The 22649-nt window shown below is 45.6% G+C and overlaps 2 protein-coding genes and 1 pseudogene across 7 annotated transcripts in view; 1 reads left to right on the forward strand and 2 right to left on the reverse strand.

Annotated features, from left to right (window-relative positions):
• Positions 1-14460, forward strand: part of MKRN2 (makorin ring finger protein 2) — a 28221-nt gene extending 13761 nt beyond the window's left edge. For all 3 annotated transcript variants that reach the window (XM_019433635.2, XM_019433637.2, XM_019433634.2), the window contains 7 exons: positions 447-575; positions 1899-2080; positions 3227-3531; positions 4795-5009; positions 7039-7149; positions 12690-12834; positions 13007-14460. In XM_019433635.2, the coding sequence (XP_019289180.1) occupies positions 447-575; positions 1899-2080; positions 3227-3531; positions 4795-5009; positions 7039-7149; positions 12690-12834; positions 13007-13144 (1225 nt within the window). In that variant the 3' untranslated portion in view covers positions 13145-14460. The remainder of the gene's footprint in view (positions 1-446; positions 576-1898; positions 2081-3226; positions 3532-4794; positions 5010-7038; positions 7150-12689; positions 12835-13006) is intronic.
• Positions 1409-1529, reverse strand: LOC128775832 (U4 spliceosomal RNA; annotated as a pseudogene).
• Positions 14370-22649, reverse strand: part of RAF1 (Raf-1 proto-oncogene, serine/threonine kinase) — an 82878-nt gene continuing 74598 nt past the window's right edge. For all 4 annotated transcript variants that reach the window (XM_019433627.2, XM_019433626.2, XM_053898140.1 and 1 more), the window contains 7 exons: positions 20166-20250; positions 19249-19425; positions 17995-18041; positions 16426-16544; positions 15924-16055; positions 15646-15780; positions 14370-15429 (listed from right to left, as the gene is read on the reverse strand). In XM_019433627.2, the coding sequence (XP_019289172.1) occupies positions 15286-15429; positions 15646-15780; positions 15924-16055; positions 16426-16544; positions 17995-18041; positions 19249-19425; positions 20166-20250 (839 nt within the window). In that variant the 3' untranslated portion in view covers positions 14370-15285. The remainder of the gene's footprint in view (positions 15430-15645; positions 15781-15923; positions 16056-16425; positions 16545-17994; positions 18042-19248; positions 19426-20165; positions 20251-22649) is intronic.

Consider the following 22649-nt stretch of genomic DNA (forward strand, 5'->3'; position numbering starts at 1 on the left):
TCTAGATGGAAGTAGTGAGGCATAGGGAAGTTGGTTTTGTGCCTTGCTCATAGGTGGCAGGGCTGGATCTTGGGCTCAGGTCTTGCAATTCCATTACAACCATACGCTTTAAACCCCGTGAGAACAGAGAGAACAGATTTTCAGAGAGCATTTTCTCAGTTTTGAGGCTCACATTTACATATGCAACACCTCAAATCAAGAGGGTTATCTGGAAACAGAAATTTATGGGATCATTTTTTTTCCAGAAATCTCGTTGAATTAGTTGTGCATCCAAAATCACTGTCCTAGAATCCAGGAAATATGGACATCTCCAGTGCCTAATAGAGCCTTGATACATAATATATGCATAATAAGCATTTATATGCTAGGCTCAAGAATATGGGGATCTTATAAAGTAAAGTTTTAGAAAGCTTCTAAAAGTTTTATGCCTCTGCTTGTCTCTTCAGGTATTTTATGCATGGTGTGTGTCGGGAAGGAAACCAGTGCCTGTTCTCACATGACTTGGCCAACAGCAAGCCATCCACCATCTGCAAGTACTATCAGAAGGGCTACTGCGCCTATGGGACTCGTTGCAGGCAAGGGCTCCACAGCTACTCCCAGCTTTTCTCCCAAGTTAACTACTGTCAGGGATTCAGATTCCTCACGTGGAGTGTGGGTATTGATGAGAGGAAAGATTTAATTTGAAAGTAATATGACAACAAAAAGTATGGCAAAATCATTTTGAAATCTCAATTTTATTGCCATGAAAATAATTGTAATTTTTCAAAATCACTTTTCAGGCCTTATTCTTATGGGTCTCTAGTTATAAAATCGCACTCACAGTGTGTATCTCTTGCCTTTTTCCCCACTTAACATGTCCAAGTTTTTCCCTAAGCTGCTACTTTATTTCCTAAATGTAATTTTATGTTTCATAGTGCTAACATACCATCATCTGATTCACTATTCCTCTCTTAGATATTTAAGTGGTTTCCTGTTTTTTTTGCTAGGAGTACCCCTGCAGTGAACATATATATGCATATAGAGTCTGCCTTTTTTCCACTGACATCTGTAGGCAAGTTTTGTGAATTCTAAACAGAAAAACATGCCAAAACTCAGTTCAAGTGCTTTTATGGTGAAGAGCTGATCTGTTCTTTCCTGTGCCGCCTGGAGGGTGGTGGAAGTTGCCCCTGCCCCACCGGCAGGTGCCCCAGAGAGACAGTCCAGGAAAGGCCCGCCTGGCTGTTACACTGGCCATCATTAACATTTTGGGGACACCTGCCAGAAGAACACTGGCTTGGGTCTCAGAAGATTTCAGTTCAACGTCTGGGTGGACTTTTGGGGATGTCTGTGTGTGGTGTGGGTTATTTTGTCTGTCCCACGCACATCCCACAAGGCCACTTAAGTGTAGGTGATAGATAGCAATGTACCGCTCAGTCTGAATTGCCAGGCATTTTGTACTAATTGATAAGCTTTTGGGAAAACTTTTCAATTAGCAATAATTGCACGTCAGATAAACCTCATTGGCTACAATACTGCCACTGCGCAAAGCTAATTGATAAGCTTTTTCTCACTTTTCTTTAAGGATTTTTTTTTTAGATTTATTTATTTATTTTTTAGAGAAAGAGAGTGTGAACAGTGGGGTGGCAGAGAGAAATGGAGAGGGAGAATCCCAAGTAGGCTCCGTGCTGTGAGCATGGAGTCCGACACAGGGCTCTATCTCATAAACCGTGATATCATGACCTGAGCCGAAATCAAGAGTCAGATGCTTAACTGACTGAGCCACCCAGGGTCCCCAAGCCTTTTATCATTTAAAATATGGGAAATGATTGTCTCACTCTCCACCTCCACAAAAGGAGAAGAAAGGATGTTCCATGTGCAGGTTGTGTGTCCCTCATATGTTTGCTGTGTGTTTTGTTTAGATACGATCACACGAGACCTTCTGCTGCAGCTGGTGGTGCTGTGGGCACTGTGCCCCATGGCGTGTCCTCCCCGGGTTTCCATAGTCCTCACCCTGCTTCTGACCTCACTGCATCTATTGTGAAAACTAACTTACATGAGCCTGGGAAACGTGAAAAGAGAACACTGGTACTTCGAGACCGAAGTGAGTGAGCAGAGTGAAAAGCAGTCTCGGTTGTTCGTCATGCTCCTTTCTGGCCCTCTCTTGTCAGAGGGCTCCTAATCTGGTCCCCTCCAAGCTGTTCAAGGGTGGAGCCCAGAACTGTCCTGAGAGCAGCTGCATTTGGCTGCAGAGCGTTCAGTTGATGCAGTGGGTCTCGGGTTGGGCTGATTGCCAAGTTCGGCCTGACAAGACATGTGGAGTGACCTTTTGTCAGTTTTTAACTGCTGTCTGCATGGGGTGGTTCTGAGAAGCACCAGGCTTTCAGAGCTACATATTTTGATAAAGAGCATGTTTCACTGTTTTACTTCCAGGTCAGTTCATAGTCTTAGTTCTTGTGCTCAGCCATTGTTTGGTATGTTAGGTTATAGCTTTGGTAATAGAATAGCATATTGGGGTTTGTGGAGGAAGTAGGCTACAAACCATACAAGTTATTTTTATTGGTTGGTCCTCAGCAGGTGAAGGGATTTCTAGCTCTTGGAATTGTGTTGCGTTAGCTAGGTAGTCTCCATCCTAAGCAAACAAGTAATCGCACTAATCGAATGTGTCCTCTCTAAAAAGGCTAGAAGCGCATGCGGCGGAGGGTACAGCTCCTGGTGTGAGGAGGGGGCCATAGGGGAGTCAACACTGGCTTCAGGACCCAGAGGCTCGCTCTAGATTTTGATTCTCGTTCACTTTAAAATGATAGGTAACTTTCCTAATATAAAGGAAAGTACTGTGTTCTACTGACTTCATTCTAAATTCCATTTGACTTCTATTATGGTGTTAAAAAAAAAATTCTCATGATTGTTTTTTAGTGTTAATGGGTCCATGGTTGACATTTCCATAGTTGTCATCTTTAAACCACAACTTGAGTGTTCCTCTGTATACAGATATCATGGTCTGGTTTGCTGTTTTCCTGTGTTGCCAATTAATGTTTTTCCTTTCTTAAAAAATCATGGTTGCAGGAATGTCATCAAGAACATTTTATACTTTTCCTTCTATTTTTTCCCTCTTGGCCTATTTCTGTATGATCCAAAGAGTAGAATTCCCAAGGTCAGAGTTACTTAATTTGTTAGGTTTTGACTAAGTGCTTACCAGAAATTTTGGGCCAGTTTTCATTTTTGTGTGTACCGTGTGTTTTGTATTAAGATCTCTCTGGCATGGCTGAAGAAAAGACTTGCCCAAGTGTGGTGAGTAATCCAGGAGGCTGCAGCGATCTCCAGAATGGCCCAGAGATGAAGCCACATTCCTACCTCGATGCCATCAGGAGTGGCCTTGATGACTTAGAAGCCAGCAGCTCCTACAGCAGTGAGCAGCAGCTGTGCCCCTACGCGGCTGCTGGGGAGTGCCGATTTGGGGATGCTTGTGTCTACCTACACGGGGAAGTGTGTGAAATCTGTAGGTTACGAGTGCTGCACCCCTTCGACCCAGAGCAAAGGAAAGCTCATGAGAAGGTAAAATCACAAGCTTTTGCATGAGCTCATTTCAAGAAATTTGAAATGGGCCAGGTGACAAAATTGTTGGTATTCCTGTAAGCCATCTTTCTGCCAATAATACCTGCAGTGTGTACCTGGCATATTTATACTCTATTTTCAAGTCCTTTTTCCTGTTGTCATTTTGACAATTTTTGATTATTTAGAATAAAGAAAAAGGGTAGAGGCATCAGAAGACATGTATGTGTCTCTCTCTCTCTCTCTCTCTCTCTTTCTCTTTCTCTCTCTCTCTCTCTCTCTCTCGCGCACACACACACACACACACACACACACCCTCACCCTCCCTAGGTTTACATATCTTTGTGGCTGAGATCCAGCCAGGCTGAGTTCTAGAGAATTTAAGAAGCCAAGTATTGGAAGGAACCTTTCAGGTCATTAGGTCCCCAGTGTTCATGGAGGTGCTGCCTCCGCTAGGCTCTGTGCTCGGAATAAAGATGGGGTGAGAGAGATAGAGAGGAGCCCACAGCTATAGTGTTAGAGCTTGTGAGGACGAGCAGGCCATGGTGTGTGAGGGGGAGTCTGCCACTGTCCATTGTCTCCGCAGGGATGTTCAGGTGAGCCCAGAATTAGAGCTTTCCTCTGCACCCAGGTTAGTTGGTCTTTGTCCTATACATACTGGTTAGTCTCCCATCTGTGTCCACCACAAGCTCCCAAGGGCAGAGCCTAGGTCTTCATACTCTTTGCATTGGCTCTCACACTTGATACACAGTGCTTCACACCGGAGGTATTCAGCATCTGCTCACTGAATGAGTACATTCATTAAATAAACTTGTTCTCTTGAGAAGCGGTGCTGCTTCCCTCTGATTGTGGACTACTGGCCTGATGTTTGAAGTTAAGGATTATTCAGCACTTCTGGTAATTGGTATGGTTCAGAGTGGGCAAGGACAGCACCCAGAAGAGCCAGGAGATCATGGCCCCAGGCTTTGTGAACTCTGTGATCCCACACTGGTCCTCTCATCTTTTGGGACCTCCGTGGTCTCAGCTCTAAACTGGGGGTGACCATAACATGCTAGGAAAGCAAGGGGCTGGGCCGGCATTGGTTTGAACTCTTTTTGTTGTCTGAGAGAGCTTTGTGTCCTCAAGGCAGGGGCTGCCTGGGCTCTGCCTGTGGCTGTCAGAGTGTGCATTCCTTGCTGATCTTGGCTATGGCAGTGTGGCCGCAGCCTGCTCCCCAGCAGCCCAGAACCTAATAAGAAGTTTCCCTCCTCTCTCTCCATACTTCAGATCTGCATGTCGACATTCGAACACGAGATGGAAAAGGCCTTTGCCTTCCAAGCAAGTCAGGACAAAGTGTGCAGTATCTGCATGGAAGTGGTCCTTGAGAAGGCGTCTGCTTCTGAGAGGAGGTTCGGGATTCTCTCCAACTGCAATCACACGTACTGCCTGTCCTGCATTCGGCAGTGGAGGTGTGCCAAGCAGTTTGAGAACCCAATCATTAAGTAAGTTCAGCTAGGGGTTCGATTTGGGGCCTTCTGTCCACTTTTCATCCCTCCCTTGTCTTGCACTGCGAAGGTAACTAGTGTGAATCCTAGCCCCTGACTGCAGGGACCTGGGCATGTCAGGTATCCTTCTTGAGCCCGAGTGCCTTTTCCTTTAAAACACTGGTCACAACCTCCCAACTCCTGCCGCCTGCTGCTGGCCTTCAGGGTGTCTGGGGACACTCAGCAAGGATTGGCTGTGTGAGAAGGTGTTAATGGCACTGGCCTATTTGTCTCCTCTTTGCCCTTAGGCTGATTACCTGTTCACCTTCTCAAACTTTTTTTTCATATGTAAAATAGGGTTGTTGGCGATTAAATGGAATAATGCATCTAACACATTGCACGTAGTGTCTGACACGTAGGATGTGGTCAATGGAGCCAACACAGGATCCTTTTCTTCCCCCCAGCTTTATTGAGATTTAACTGACAGAAAACAACATAGGATTTTTCAGTTTTGCGGAGGGATGGGGGAAGAACTTAGTCATATTGAAAAGTGTGTTGTGTACTGTTAAAAACTCTTCACAACCGTTTGTCATAATTCTCTCAGACCCAGTGATGATCATTCTCTTTTACAGATAAGAAAACTGGGGTATAGTGATGTCAAGTAATTTGCCTCAAGTCACACATTTGTGTGGTACAATAATAACAGGTTTATTGAAATAAAAGTATGCGGTTCATTGGTTTTTAGTATTTTCACGGTTGTACAACCATCACTTCAATCTAGTTTTCGAACATTTTCATCATCCCCAAAAGAAACCCGTGTCTGCATTCCCTGCCCATTTTCCCTCTGCTCCTTCTGTCCTGTGGATTTGCCTATTGTGGACATTGATTGTAAATGGAGCCTCCGGTACGCGGCCTCTCTCTGTGCAGCACTTTCACTCAGCAGGTTTTCAGAGATCGCCCATTTTGCACGTGTGCCGGCGCTTCATTCCTCTTCACGGCCGAATAGCATTGCATTGTGTGGATGTCCACGTTTTGTTTGTTCATCAGTTGACAGGCGTTTGGATGGTTTTTCTCTGGGTTATAACTAATGCCTCTATGAATATTCACATACAAGTTGTTGTGTGGCCATATGTTTGAATTTCTTTTTGGTAGATACCCAGAAGTGGGATTGCTGGGTCATAGGGTAACTGTTCAGCTTATTGAGGAACTGCCGGGCTGCTCTCCACGGCGGCCACACCACAGATGAGGGCTCCACTTGCTCCCCACCTCATCAACACTTGTTACTGGTTGTATCTTGATTTTATTTATTTATTTTCTTAAGTGTATCTATTTTTGAGAAAGGGAGCACGAGCAGGTAAGGGGCAGAGAGGAGACCGGGAATCCTAAGCAGGCTTTGTGCTGAGCTTGAACTCATGAACCATGAGATCATGACCTGAGCCAAAATCAAGAGTCTGAGCTTAACTGACTGAGCCCCCCAGGTGCCCCTCTGTTTCTGATATTAGCCATCCTCGTGGGTATGAAGTGTGATGTATTATGGTTCTGATTTGCATTTCCCTGATAACTAATGATATTGAGCATCTTTTTCTGTGCTTTTCAGCCATTTTGGAGAAATGCCTACTCAGATCTTTTGCCCATTTTAAAATTGGGTTTTTGTGTGTTTTTTGTAAAGATTTTAAGTAATCTCTACACCCAAGGTGGGGCTTGAACTCACAACTGCAAAATCAAGAGTCACATGCTCTACTGACTGAGCCAGCCAGGCATTCCAAAGTGGGTTGTCTTTTTATTGTTGAGAAGAATATGTTTTTAACAGTAAATAAGGTTCTACACCTGAAACTATTACTATACTATATGTTAACTAACTGTAATTTAAATAAACTTGAAAAAAATGTAGTAAATAAGGTTCTTAGATGATTCTGATTGCACTTTTTGGAATTTTGGGTTATGAAAACACCTGGAGTGCCCATGCATTTGAGCAAGGGGTTTGGTGGTGCAGTGCGCACAGGGTTTGTAATTCATCTGGCCCATACTGATCTGATTCTAATTTCAGGTCTTGTCCAGAATGCCGTGTGATATCAGAGTTTGTAATCCCAAGTGTGTACTGGGTAGAAGATCAGAATAAAAAGAACGAGTTGATCGAAGCTTTCAAACAGGGAATGGGGTAAGTACTTTGAGTTCAGGCATGATGCCTGTGCCTGCCGCGCAAATGCACTATATTTACATACCTTTGAACCCCACAGGTAATAATGTAATTTTTAGATTTTCAGTTTTGAGATGTAATTAACAAATAAAATTTTAAAAGATTTAAAGTGTCACGGTGAGTTCACACATATCATGAAAGGATACTCCCATCCAGTTAATTATAATACACCTATCACCCCTTTTTTTTTTGCTTCATTTTTGGGTGAAAACATCCACGTTCTGCTCTTAGCAAATTTCAGTTTTACAGTGTTATCAACTATAGTCACCATATTTTACATGAGATACTTATTCATCATATAGCTGAAAGTTTGTACTGTTTTACCAACCTTTCCTTATTTACCCTAACCTTTAGTCCCTGGGGACCACTTTTTTACTCTGTGAGTTTGACTGTTTTCATTTGTTTGGGTTTGTTTTAGATTTCACATGTAAGTGATATCAGCATTTGTTTTTCTTTGTCTGGTTGATTTCACTTAGCATAATGCCCTCAAGTTCCATCTGTGTTGTCACAAATGGCAGGATATCCTTCTTTGTTGTGGCTGAATAATATTCCATTTTATGTATATTCCACATCTTCTTTATCTATTTGTTGACAGACACTTGGGTTGTTTCTGTATCTTCGCTGTTGTGAATAATGTTATAGCAAACACGGAAGTGTAGATATCTCTTCTAACAGGCATGAGGTGATATCTTATTGTGGTTGTGATTTGCATTTCCCTGATGATTAATAATGTTGAGCAACTTTCCATGTGTCTGTTGAACATTTGTACGTCTTCTTTGGGGAAAACGTCTATTCGGTTCCTCTGCCCATTTTTAAATGGAATGTGGTGGTTGTTTTTTTGCTCTTATATGAGTTCTTTGTAATAATTTCTCCAATTCAGTAGGTTGCCTTTTCATTTTGTTTGGTTTCCTTTGCTGTGCAGAAGCTTTTTAGTTTCATGGAGTCCCACATGTTTATTTTTGCTTTTGTTGCCTTTGTTTTGGGTGGGCAAATCCACAAAGAACATTTGCTAAATAAGGTGAATGTCAAGGAGCTTACCCCCTATGTTTTCTTCTAGGAGTTTTTATGGTTTCAGGGCTTACATTCAAGTCTTCAGTCAGTTTTGAGCTGTTGTGTATGGTGTAAGATAGTGGTCCAGTTTCCCTGGCATGTTTTATTGAAGAGCTTGTCCTTTCCCCATTGAATATCTCTGGCTCCTTTGTTGTAAATTAATTGACTAGATATGCATAGGCTTATTTCTGGGCCTTCTATTCTGTTTCACTGAACTATGTATCTGTTTTTATGCTAGTACTAAACTGTTTGGATTACTATAGCTTTGTAGTACAGCTTGAAATCAGGAAATGTGATGTCTCCAGGTATGTTGTTCTTTCTTAGGATTGCTTTGGCCATTGGGGGTCTTTGGTGGTTCCATATATATTTTGGGGTTGTTTGTCCTATTTCTGTGAAAAGTGCCATTGTAATTTTGATAGGGGTTGTTTTCAATCTGCAAATTGCTTTGGGCAGTGTAAACATTTTAATGGCATTTTTCCAATCCATGAGCATGGGATACTTCCCATTTATTTATGCCTTTGATTTCTTTCATTGTGTTAATAGTTTTTCAAGTGTACAAGTCTGTTTCACCTCCTCTGCTAAATTTAGTCCTAGGTATTTTATTCTTTTTGATGCAGTTGTAAATGGGGTTGTTTTCTTAATTTCACTTTCTGATAGTTCATTTAGTATATAGAAAGGCAGATGACTTTTTATAGATTTTGCATCCTGCAACTTTACTGTATAAAGTATGAATATAACATTTACATATGTTAGAACCCAGCAAGGTAATATGATTTTTGCATTTGAAAACTCACATATTTTTTTAAGAGAAAAAGTTTATATTTACTCAGATAATTTACTATTTCCAGTGCTCTTTGATTTGGTTTATAATTCTTTCCAGTTGGTATAATTTACCTTCAGCCTCAAGGACTGCTTTTAACGTTTGTTGATGTGCTGGTGATGAATTTTTAGTTTTCTTTTTAGCTGAAATTGCTTTTCTGTTCATTAAGGATATTTTCACTGAATATTGGTCTGATCGGCCCTATTTCCATCTTTGTCTCCTTTTGCAGTTAATACAGTTCTGGGTTAACAGTTTATTTTCTTTTTGTACTTTGCAAATATTGTTCTATTATATTCTGGCCTCTAGTTTCTGAGAAGTCAGTGGTCATTCACATGTCATTTCTCTAGGGTTGCTTTCAAGATTGTCTCTTTATCTTGGTTTTCAACAGTTTGCTCTTTTGCCTGGGAATGGTTTTCTTCATATTGTACTATGTATTTTTCTCTGAATATGTAGGGTTTCATCATCCACCAAATTTAGGGAAATTTTGGCCATCAAATTTTTTCCCTGCCCTGTTTCTTCTTCTCCTGGGACTCTTAATTACATGTGATAGACTTTTTGATATTACCCTAATGAGCATTGGGGTCTGTTCATTTCTTTCCAATTTTTTTTTTTTTAGTATTTATTTATTTTTGAGAAAGAGAACAGAGTATGAGCAGGGGAAGGGTAGAGAGAGAGGGAGACACAGAATCCGAAGCAGGCTCCAAGCTGTCAGCATAAAGTCCAACATGAGGCTCGAACTCACGAACCGTGACATCATGACCTGGGTCGAAGTCAGACACTTAACTGAGCCAACCCAGGTGCCCCTTAAGCAACGTTTCTAATCTCAGTTCGTTTTGTTTTTAATTTTTTAATATTTATTTTTGAGAGAGAGACAGCGTGAGCGGAAGGGACAGATAGAGGGAGACACAGAGTCTGAGACAGGCTCCAGGCTGTGAACTGTCAGCACAGAGCCCGACGCGGGGCTCGAACTCACGAACTGTGAGATCATGACCTGAGCCGAAGTCGGACGCTTAACCGACTGAGCCACCCAGGTGCCCCAAGTTTGTTTTTTAATCCTTGGTTAAGTTGTTGTGAGCCTGTTGCACTGATGTGTGGGCCAGCCATTTGTGCTGAGTTAACGTATAGTATTGGCATGCTTCCTCTCGTGTACTTTTCTGTGTGGGATTGCTTCCAGTGGATGATTTCCTTTCTGTTGGTCCTTCAGGCCCAAGAAACTGGATTTGACCCTGAAGGTTTAGACACCCAACATTGGCATGCTTGAGGCAAAAAGCTGTTTTTTCTAAAAAAAAAAAAAAGCGTCTTGACATTCTGTTCTTCCCGGTGCCTAATTTCTTGAAGGATCCTCCTGCTGCCTTCAGGTCTTTAAAAAAAATTTGTATTGCTAGTTGTCTGCAGGAGGGTCAGGTCTGGTAGAAGTGTGCTTGGCTGTACTAAAGAGCGCCGTATGTCACCTTTTTTAATGGTTCCTTCAGATTGCCTGTCACTTACTTAGTAAAAGCTGGTCATTTTCCTGGTTTACCAGTTTCCGCCCCCCCCCCCACCATGTGTTATATCTCCACCAGAGGGCAGGAGTGGCAAAGGTGGAGGGGCTGGACTATAGAAAGCAGCTGTGCTGGAGTTGGGAAATTCTCATGTTCTTGCTCTTTGGGTTGGTCTTGGCCTTAGTTTCTATTGATGGTGGTGTTTTTATGTGTTCCACACACATTTAATGTGCACCTACTATAGGCCAGGCACCTTCAAGCTAAGCACCAATGGAGGACATCAAGCATAGATTAGTAAAGTAATTTCAATGAAAATTGCAGAAGGGCAATATTATTGCATGTTTTTTGGTGACAAATTCTTAATGAGAGTACCAAGCCACATGTCACAACAGAGAAAGCACTTGGATCCACCTGGGAGCACCAGGGAAAGCAGCATGGGGACCCTGAGCCATGAAGCATGAACAGCTATCTGTGTGTAGAGAGGGGAGGACAGAGTGGAATGACAGGGGTACAGAATGATACAAATGTGTCTGGGTAGCAGTGGCCCTGGGATTGAGAGAGGTGTGTAGAAGGATGTGGTAGGACCTACAGGGACAGATAGGTTGGAGTGGAATCTCGGGGGGTTGGGGGGGTGAAGAACAAGCGACACACTGTTGGGCATGCTCCTTGGTGGTAATGTGAAGAGGCTGGAACCTGGTGGGAGCGAGGCCAATTAAGAAATGACTGTGGCGGGTAGCAGAGGACAGCACCCCCAGGGGCTTTAGTAGTGTGGGGGCAGAAAGGATGGAGTGATTGGAGGCCTAACAATTGGGAGAGCTGAGAGCAAAGAGGCAGAGTGCACTGTCCTTGGTGACCAGGTAAGGCTGGGGGAGAAAAAAAGCACAGTTATTGGGGGGCAGGACTAGAGAATCACTTTTTGAACTTGAGTTTATTAAAGCCAGTGTCCAGCAGATTGGTGAGAACTCACTGCCTGAGCAGTCATTTGAAGATCTCAGAGCCTCAGGGGTGGAGGCTGTGACAGGTCTGTGCCCGCACCTCTGTACCTCTGCTTGGATCCCCTCCCCAGCCCGTGCTGGGGTCACACCTGATAGGAGTAGGTGCCCAGGCAAGCACAGCACGCCGTCCTTCACTGGACAGTTGTTAGGGGGCTTTCTCTGTGCCGCTCTGAGGTCTCAGAGACCCTCACCACCAGTCTCTGGCATCCTCTTGTCTGAGAAGACAGACAGACACTGGTGTCAAGAGTCTCCCTTCTTTGTTATCAGCCACTGTCACATACCCCCCACCTGCCCCTGGTAGCAGTACCCTGCCCTTTCTGTGGTGATCTTGCTTTCTCTTCCCTTCCTCAGGACTCCCAGATGCCCTCTTGCCTTTTTGGGCATCTTCACCCCTTCTTCACCATGAGATCATTTGATTATATATAAGCCAAATTTCCTGTAAGCAAGAAGAAATAAGAATTTTCTGGTGGTTGTGTTTTTCCTGAGGAACAGGTGTTCTTAATGTAGGGATCTGTGGGTAGAATTTGAAGATGGGGGGAAGGGGGATGAACTTTTTGCTGTGTTTTTTAGACCTGTGTATTTCATTTTATCCATTTAAAAAACTTTCCTGAGAAGGGGTCCGTAGAGTTAACAGAGTTAAGAAGCCCTGCTCTAGATCTAGAGGGTGGGGACCAAGGAAAATTGGAGTGAGACCTCTAACTTTGGGCAGCTGCTGAAATTCACTGCTTTTCCTGTGCCTCCTAAGGTCACATTGACCTCATTGCTGGCTAGGAGGAAGGGAAATTTCCCTGGGTGGTGCTGCTATTGGGACTTTGAGCTGAGGCAAGTAGCCCAGCTTCAGAACCTTGGAGCCCTGACAACCGGCTCAGAGCAGCCATCAGGTTGTCCTCCCCCGAATGCCTTTTTGGAGTACTGCAAGCTCAAAACAGTGAAGTCCCCCGTGCAAGTTCAATTCTGTGTGAGGCCACATGTCACAATGGCAACACTATCCAACTTGGAAATCAGCATCCTAACCTCACGGAGCCTCGGTTTCCCCACCTATGAAGTAAGGCTCATCTAGCTCTGGCATTGTGGGCAGGGACGGAGGAAAGCCTTGGCTCTTCTGGGGCCCAGGCTCTCCCACAATCCTGTTGACTTTTTCTTTCTGCTTTTCAGGAAAAAAGCTTGTAAATACTTTGAGCAAGGCAAAGGGACCTGCCCATTTGGAAGCAAATGCCTTTACCGCCATGCTTACCCTGACGGGCGGCTGGCAGAGCCTGAGAAACCTCGGAAGCAGCTCAGTTCTGAGGGCACTGTGAGGGTAAGGACTTTGCCGTCTCTGTCAAGGACACTTACGCGGTGGCATTTCCGGGCACTGGTGCTTTCCCTAATAGCTTTGGTACCAGGGAACGGGGTGAGCAAAAGAAAAACAGCATCTGGCCTTCACATTACCACTAATAACCACCAGGCATGTTTGCTGGCTCTTTTTGCAGTTCTTTAATTCAGTGCGACTCTGGGATTTCATTGAGAACCGAGAAAGCCGGCATGTCCCCAATACTGAAGACGTTGACATGACAGAGCTTGGGGACCTCTTCATGCACCTGTCTGGAGTGGAGTCGTCAGAACCCTAAGGAGTAGCCAGTTACCCCTGCACCTTGGGCTCTGCCGGCCAAGCCTTCCCAAGCTAGGGCGTGCGGAGCTTCCTTCACTGCAGCCTGAGCTGCACCTGACCTTGGTCTCATCCACTCCATTATTACAGCCGTGGGAGCAGTAAAGGATATAAAATAACCCAACAAGTATATGGAATCGCTACTTTTATAGTTGAGCTCTTTAGTTGCATCTCAAGCTCCTCAGAGGGACCAGCTGACCAGCCAGATGGAGTTTTGATTGCTTTTGAAAGCAACCTGGCTCTTATCCTTGAGCTTAAGCTCCCTAGAAACAGTCACCGTGCAGATTCGTTTTTCTTAACCAAGTATTCCTCACCCTTATAAAACGATTCCTCTCTAGTCGATTTCCCTAGTGTACTTAGTGTGTAGTCAAAACTGTTTCTTGAAAAGCGCTGTATAAATCAACAAGTGGGCACCACACACCTTAGCCTAAAACTTGTGCTCTTCAGTGTCCCAAATCAGAGCAGGAGTCCCGTTGCCGTGTGTTCAATAAATTCCCTGTAAGGAGGGGGCTCTTGAAGTAGCAGGCAGTGTAGGGCAGAGGTATGGCCCCTCGTTTCTGGTTGGTGTTGGGGCCACGTGCTCCAGGGAAACACGTCCCCGGCTGTCACCGGTGGGCTTTCCTGGGGCTCTCTTTGGGCTCATGCCCCAAGGGTAGTTTTACTGAGGGTCAACACACACACACATGCTCTTCCGTGTGGCCCCTGCTCAAAGCCACGTGTTCTGTAAGCCTGGCTTTGATTTGAACTTTTAGTAAGAAGTGAAATGGCACGCAGCAGTTTCTGGTTCTGACCCAGCAGTGGTCCTGAACAGAACAAGTCCTCTGTCATCAGTTGTGACTTTAATTGAAGGAACGTAACTTTGTGAATCAGAACAAATTCACCCCAGGCCTGAATTAATCTATTTTTATAAATAGGTGTAGATACCAAATATTTTATAAAATGCATTAAAGTGTAGGTAGAAAAAGGTTTACTCTTACCTGAGTTTAGAATGCTTGCTTTTTCCATTTTTTATAGTTAACTCTTTAGTGAAGGGTGACAGCACAAAGACTGAATTAGATTCCTTCCCAGCGGAGGCTCTGGGCCTGTTTCCTGCTGCTTGAGTTCTTGCTCCAGGAGGGATGAACAAATGGGAGAGTTCAAGCTGTAAGCTCAGTATTACTTTAAAAGGAAGAAACAGCCATTAAACCTACATTTAATTTATTTTATTAAAATAACATAATTGAACCATCAGATAACTGTATTTTGTCAGGCGCAATAAAAACAAAATTAAAACCCAAATCATCAAGAAAACCTGTATTCCTGGCTTCCTTGCATACACGTGATGTGACTGAAGAGAAAGGCTGGCCCGGCGGCCCCGCCCCATAGGGGCAGCTCCTGGAAGACAGATTCAGCATGATGGAAGACTGCTCCCTGAGAGGGCGGAGACTGGGAGGGGCAGGCCAAACGCCTCTTCGGAAAACCGTCCCAATGCACTGGAGACCTCCAAGGAAAGGAAGTGCCCCCGAAGTCAAGGTCCATAGTTCCATAGTACCAACGCAGGTTCCTTCAGGCGGCCGTCGTCTCGACAGTCCTGGGCTGTTTGGTGCGTTATGTGCAAAACTACCTGTTTGGCGCCATACCACTAGCTCTGAAGAACGGTCCTTCCGTGACAAGCATTCCACATAGGAGCTGATGCCCCAAATCCACATGTCCACATCAGGGCTGGTTTGTCTGCTACCTTCATTTCCCCTCTGAGTGCTTTTTCTTGCCCTAAAAGTACTCATTTAGCCAATAGCTGGGGCCCCAGGCCATGTATTGCCAACTGTAGCCACTGGTGCATCTGGAGAAGGCTTGGCTCATGAGCGCGGGGGGGGGGGGGGGGGGGGGGGGGGATGCAGGGAGGGAGCAGGACAAACCAGCATTGCAAATGGCTTCCCTCTCCCAGGGCCAGAAAGGGTAGAAAAGAAGGCAACATGAAGTTAAGGCCCTGTGAGTAGTCTAGAAGGTCCTTAGCAGCAGCTTCTCTGAAAATGAGCTCTCTGCCTCCATCAAAAGGGAGGAGAAAGGTGGTGCCTGCTGACTTCCCTTCCTCCCCTGGTGGCCTGAGTGCAGGTGCAAAGTCAGCTAGAAGACAGGCAGTCTAGGGGATGTGGTCAACGTGCAGGCGTTGATATCCTCAGTGTGGGCCGCCCGGTGCAGGGATGGCTCAGAAGCACTCCGGTTGATTTTCGGCAGAGAGTGTTGGAGAAGCTCGATGGAAGACAGGATCTAAAATGAAGCAGTGTCATTAGGTGGGTTTGGTGTCACAGCAGCAGCAGCAGCTCTCAGTGAGGAGTCCAAACATGGGCCCTTGTCCCCACCCCACCTGCAGCATCTGGTGCAGAACACGAGCCCTGTCCTATAGAAAACCCACACCTCCCTCCTCCTTTCTGTCATTAGGAATTTCTGCTGGAATCCGTTCCCACCCCTTGAGCCGAGTCTTACCTGGGGAAAAAGAGGCCTCTCTTCCTTAACCTTCTTCACACAGTCAGCTACAAGCCTCTTCATTGCTTTGGGGCAGTTCTTATATAGCTTACTGAGGTCTGGGGAGGCATACCCTCGGCCCACCATGAAGATGATCTAAGAGAAAGGAAACCGTTGAGGGACTGGGTGGAGGCACAACAGAGACAGCAACTTCTGAACCTCCTGCTCACACTGGCAGGAGGCCCAGGGCCTTCCGCAGCTGAATCTGGATCTGCAGCAGCCAGCACCAGTGCACGTACCTGGTCGCGGTTATTGATGTGGGAGTAAGGAAGCTCCCCTGTCATGAGCTCATAGAGCACAATGCCGTAGGAGTAGACATCAGACTGGAAGCTGAATGGGTTATTATCCTGCATTCGGATCACCTCGGGGGCCTACAGGGACAAAATGCATTCATTCATCACCATGTGGGCCCCACAGACATCCAGGTGCCAGGCTGTCCCTTCCCCTGGATATAAGACAGTCCTTTCCTCAGTTTCTGCAGTTTCCTCTGCACCTCTTCCCCGCTCGGGCTCACACAAGCTCGGGAAGCCTAGTCTCTGGTACCCAGCACCAATGCCTCAGTATGGTTCTGATCGCTAGCTTCCAGAAAACCCAAATTTGCCTCAGGCTGTCTGACATCACTGAAGGCCTCACTGAGGTATCTGGACTTCCAGGAAAATGTCGAGAAATGTAAGTTTACACACAGACCTCCGGGGTACCCCTTCCACCTGCACTCTGCTAGGGGGAGCCTCGCCTCCTCACCATCCACAGGACAGAGCCAGTGGGTTGTTCGACCTGCTGAGAACCGCTCCAGCGCGACTTTACTGTTGCCAAACCAAAATCTCCAATTTTCACCGTTAGGCCTTCATGGAGAAATATATCTCAATGCTTGTTAAGGACTCTGGTTTCAAAAGAATGGTCAAGTTAATTTTAAACCACTTCCCAAAGGTCTGAAGAGCAGACCATCTCTCTGCTCTGCGCCCCGCCCCTCCCTTCCCCTCTGACTGCCCCAGCCTCCTTTGCACTGATTTGCTTGGATTTCTACAGTTTTAAAAAGTGCTTCCAAACTGCCTTTCTTCCATGAGGCATGTAGCAGTTGCTCAGGGCGGCAGATTATTTGGCTCCAGCCAAAAATCAGGCTATTTCCCCCTGCTGCTTCTCCCCATTTACACATCTAGGTGCCAGGTCCCTGGCCTTCTGACCTTCCCATATAACAAGGGAATCTTAAACCCGAAGATTTCTCAGAGAACAGGCTGCCATCTGCAGCTTCTTACCAGAAGCCAAGTGTTATGGCTTACATTGGTTTCTGCCTGCTGTGTGCCCTCAAATGACAAACATGTGAATAACAATTCAGCATTCACTAAGCACTGAATGCTATCCAAAGAAATCTCTCACTAGAATAGGTACCACTTGGTGACTTCACATCAGGACCAAACTCCCCTCATTTCTGGGTAAAGAGGTCAGGCACAAGGTGACTTGTGATCTGCCAATGCCCAGTAATACATACCACCATCAAATCTGTGGTGTCTGCTTTCATGGCATAACGTATCACTCCCAAAAACCCACCGTTAAAAGGTATCTCATAGGGGCGCTTGGGTGGCTCAGTCAGTTAAACGTCTGACTTTGGCTCAGGTCATGATCTCACGGTTCGTGAGCTGAGTCCCATGTCAGGCTCTGTGCTGACAGCTCAGAGCCTGGAACCTGCTTCGGATTCTGTGTCTCCCTCTCTCTCTGCCCCTTCCCCGCTTGTGTTCTCTTTCAGTCTCTCAAAAATGAATGTTAAAAAAAAAGTATCTATGCCTCAGACGTGTGGCCCAAATAGGCCATGTCCCATTATCCAACTCAACACAACTGTAGTGCCTCTCACTGGCCAAGAAGCAGAGCAAGGCTGTAACGCTACACACTCCTCTCCAAGACACAGGCTGCAGGTGGGAGGCAGATGTATAAAGGTTACGTTTCCTGCCCCACAGCATGAAAACTCTCCAGTCTTTATTCCCCTTCTATAAAAACATACTAAGTCTCAGAAAGAGGAAGGGCTGGTTCCAACAGTGAGTGACCTAGTGAGCGCTTTGACAATCTTGCAACATCTGGCCTTCAGCTCCCTTCTGACCAGACACACATGGTCCACACGCTAGAGATGAACATGACAGACAAAAGCCCCATTCCTCCAAGCTAAATTTAGTAACAAACAGCATAATGAAACTTACAAGCATAACACAAACACCTATCTCCTGTGGAAAACTTTCCAAAATCACTTTTACTGAGATAAGCTTTAAAAAGTCTCTCTTCGGTTTTTCTAAATTTAGAAATGAAATAACCATCAAAGGATACTGTTGGATTTCATGTCTCTGTGGATGATGTTCTTTGCATGCAAATAGCTGTAAAGGGAAAAAATCTATTAAAAACAGTTATCTAAGAGACATGGGTAGAAAGCAGCTTCACATGACAGTTAGGAAGGAAGCCACCTGGCCACCTGATGCCCAACGAGGGCTACATGCAGGAACTGGTGGTGTGCGGATGCAGGCCAGGCCACATTGCGTGTTACCCGGAGGTGAGGTCATAGCACAAATGGGACGACTCTTCTTTAAGCATCAGTTCTACTCAAAAAGTAATTCTGACAACCTGAATGTCCATCAACTAATGAATGCATAAATGAAACATGGCCCACCCGTACAAACGCAGTCTTATTCAGCTACAGAAAGAATAAAGTGATACGTGCTACAATGTGGATGAACCCCTCAAAACTGTTAGGCTAAGTCGAGTCAGACACAAAAGACCTCATTTTCTATCTTGACGATTGTTCTAAAATTACACATTCAGTCTACACAACTCTGAATGTACTAAAAAACCACTGAGTTGTACACATTTAAAGGGTGAATTTTATAATCTGTGGATTATATCTATAATTTTTTTCTAAAAGGTAATTCTATTTCTTAATTCCGTATGGATTTTAAAAAGCAGAACATGAGATTTTACATGGCACCTGCAAGCGCCGCTTTAGCTTACACCTCCAGATATGTAGCACTATGAGTTCTCACTCTCCCACTAAGGGATAAATTAGAGGAAAAGTGTGACACACACACACACACCACACGCCACAACCCCCTTTGACAGAGAGATGTGTTCAAGCAGATATTCAAACAGGTAGTGTTTCATGGAGGCACAAGGGAGGACTTTTCAGCCTTCCCTAAAAGGAAAATAAATTATCCAAAAACATCCGCTCAGACCCTCGTGTGCAACAAGCGCTCTGCGCATGGGCCACACCTGAGACTGCACACTTGTAGAGGGCAGTGCACGGCTGTCTGGGCAGAAGGTACTGAGCCCACACTACTGAGCTCTTGGGGGTCTGGGTAAATTCTCAGGGAAGTGGTTTCAACCTGAATCTGAGCCTCTAGGGGAGCAGCCTCAGCTCAGACGAAGAACCTGGAGCTCTCATTCCTTCAGCCCACACCAGAGGCTGACTTTCAGCTGTGCAACATCACAGAAATCACGTAGGAGACTTGGCTTTTTGCTAACCCAGGTTCCGATTCAGGGCAGGTTGATACCTGGACCCCCGACTTTCTAGTCGACAAGCCATCTACTCACTCCATTCCCTGAGCAGTCTGGCGGGCGATGTCAATCAACTGGAACATCTGGAACTTAGTCTCCTGGACATGCAGGTGTTTGTAGAGGCTGCTGCCCTCGCACCACTGGGTCACAATTGCCAGGTTGTCCTTTGTCATGTAGCCCATGAAGAGCAGGATGTTCACGTGCCGTGTTTTGCTGGAGGAAGGAGGAGAAAAAAGTCTCTGAATTCTCTGAATCTTCTGTTGCTGCAGAACAGAGAGATCTACTCTGCTTTCCCACTGACACCGGATCCTGAGTGTCCTCAATGCCACCGTGCTTACAATCTGGGTGGTTGGCAAAGCACACACAAGCCTGCTGATAATTGAGTTGGGGTTGTGACAAAGGACCCCTCAGTGCTAGCCTTCAGAGAGAGGACATTCTCATTGTACATGATTCCTCCCACAGGGGGTCACAAGGAACGCTCGTCTGGGGAATCCATCATTATTCACCTTATTCCTATAGGTCTAAACAATGACTCAAAGGTTTTGAAGTCCAAAAGAAAGCAAATTGGCTATAAAGAGTTCTTGGAAATAAACGTGAAAACAGAACCTATTTCTATCTCAAACCAGAACCCAGAGAAGAACCTGGGCTACTGTGTGTGGTGTGCCCAGAGACCTGAAGCAGTGGAGGGGGGTATGCTCATCAAAGAGGGCTCTTCTAAAGGTCTGACAACCCCATAAGCTGGAAGGAAACCTCCCATGCATTCCCTTTCACTTGTAAGGAAGGAGTTTCCACCGCAAGACTCCGCAGTGAACACTCACTAACCACCAGTCCTGGCCATAGGCCCTCAGAGACAGGTCCGTGCCATGCGGCCCGCTTATCTGCAGTCGACACACCACCACCCACACCCGTCCCCTGCTGCTCCAAGAGGCCGGAAAGGCTAGCTTTCTACTCACCGTAGGACAGCCACCTCATTCCTGAAGGCCTGGAACTGCTCTGGCGTGGGGTCGACAACTTTTAGAATTTTCACTGCAACATCTCCTGCAAATTATAGTCAGTATGATCAGCTGAATGAACTTACTTTGTTATTTGCCACATACCCTCGTCCTGAGAAAGAGTGAATCACTTATTCAGATATCATGTGCCTACACAAGTGGAATAGGCAAATTTCCAAATTATTCAAGTACTTAAAAAAAGTTAAATATATTATACTACTATCCTTTAAATACCACCACACACGCCTTGAATATGGGTTTGGTTTAATTTAAACTCTTCCTATCAAGCCTGGCATCCCCAGTATGACTGGGGAATAGGTGAAAACCTGGGCCTGTGAGGGCGGCACTGGCAGGTGAACTGGAATGGCCGGCAGATACAGGAGTTTGGGGGTCAGAAGGCTGGTGCCAGCAAACAGGCCATTTGGCAAGCAGTTGATGCCAAACTCAGCAGCCACATTCTAATGAGACCTGAGATGGTCCCTTGTACACAAAGATACATATCGAAATTAAGCTTCTTTGCCTTTAATACCATGAAGAAGCAATCCTAATGATTAATATCGATTGCTTACTACACCCTTGCGCCACATGTGCCTTCACAGGCCTTGTCACCTTTAATCCTCATAGTTGCCCTGTGATGTAAATACTGTTATCCTCATTTTACAGGGAACAGAGAAGCATAGTCAACTCTCCAAGGTCATTTAACCAAAACACAAAAGTGCTGGAGCCAGGATTAGAATGCCAGTCTGACTCCAATGGCTGCCCTTCTAACTTCCATACTGACAACAGACTGTCAATCACTATGAGCCTCTTTACTTAACTTTAGAAACATCCAGAGATTAACTCTACTTTATATGTACTACTGATTTAGAAGGCACTTTCAGAAATGTTTCTACACTATAACGGTCATTTTAATAAATTACATGAAGCCCTATTAGGACCTCAGATTTTCTTGGCAAATGAATTTATCAAAACATAGCCTTCTGGGTAGCTCTTTCTGCCCACGGGTCCTGTCCCTGTGCTTTAATAAAGTCACCTTAAAAACAAACAAAACCATAGCCTTCTGGTGATCAAATAAAGGAGTTGGTTGATGGCACCTTGGAGGTAACAGAATTCCTCCACTTATCAAGCATGCCCCCTTGGCAGCACCCCTGTGCAGCCTCTGTGGGAGCATTCCTCACTTCACTGGAGTACCAACTGGTAAGGACATGGGTTTTAAAAAAATTTTATCTTTTTTTTTAACTTGAAAGAGGGCACACATGCGAGCAAGCGGGAAGTGGGTGGGGGTGAGGGGGTGCTCAATCCAACCCTGGGATCATGACATGAGCCAAAATCAAGACTCAGACACTCAACCAACTGAGCCACCCAGGCGCCCCAAAGAGATGGTTCTTATGGCAGGTCCCAAACTGTTGTCCTGTCGTCATCTCTGGTTTTATCATCCAAAGCTAAAGTCCCCACCTAACAGTAGGGGCTCATTCACTTCACTGGCACATGTATTTCCCGAGGGCCCAGGGCTGCCTCTTGGGAGACGCATTCTGCAGTCACAGCTGCCTTCTCTCCAGGAAGATGGAGCTGGTAAACCATGCAGCTCCATTTAAGCTCCTTATGACTGAGGAGGAGGATAAGAGTCTCCTGCAGAACTGCTCATTCTGGAGCAGTCTGAGCCAAGATAAGAATGCTGGGAGTGAGGGACAAAGACAAAATCTGTTTGCAGAGAGGATGGAGAAAGGTTTCCTGAAACAAATGGGATATATGCCAAGGGAAGGATTTTACTAAGTGGGACAGGCTGTTCCAAACTACATAGGTCAGGAACAAAGGTAAGGTAAGGTAAGGGGGAAGAGGGAAATAGGAGCTGTGCTTGGTGAACTCTGATGTGTGACCTGGGCCCCTGCAGTCTACGACAGAGGCCAGGGAGGAAGGAGTCCTGGCCCAAGAGCCCTGTATCTGCAGACAAAATACAGGGACAGCAGTGACAGTGGGGATAGAAAGGAAGGGGTGAAGGCAAGAAACTCCAGGAAGGTGGGCTGATCTGACATGGCAGTCAACTGAGTGGTGGGGCCAGGAGATGACATTGCTGTTGGCCCAGGCACTGGAAAAGGCTTGAGAGGGATAGGCCGGGGTGGGTGGAGGAAGGCTTGGGGAGATGCTGGATGGGCCCTCAGGATGGTTTGCTCCTTGGGACCTTACTAGTTCACAAGTCTAGTTTTACAAGACCTTCCCTTTTTTATAGCTCTCCAAGGGGCGTGTTCCAGTTGTCACTGAACTCACCTTCCATATCACCCATTTTGGACCTGATCATAATGTAACCTCAGAGCTCGGAAGATTCACCAGCAGCCAAAGCCCGCTGAGAGTGACTCATTCTGACCTTGCAGTCAGCTGAATGTCCTCCACCTCCAGCCTCTACTTTTTGGCCCAGTGAGCAGACTTATTATCCCTGTTCAGAGTTCA

Source organism: Panthera pardus, unplaced genomic scaffold, assembly GCF_024362965.1.
Source record: "Panthera pardus isolate Hobbes unplaced genomic scaffold, ASM2436296v1 HiC_scaffold_8, whole genome shotgun sequence".
In the NCBI taxonomy this organism is placed as follows: domain Eukaryota; kingdom Metazoa; phylum Chordata; class Mammalia; order Carnivora; family Felidae; genus Panthera; species Panthera pardus.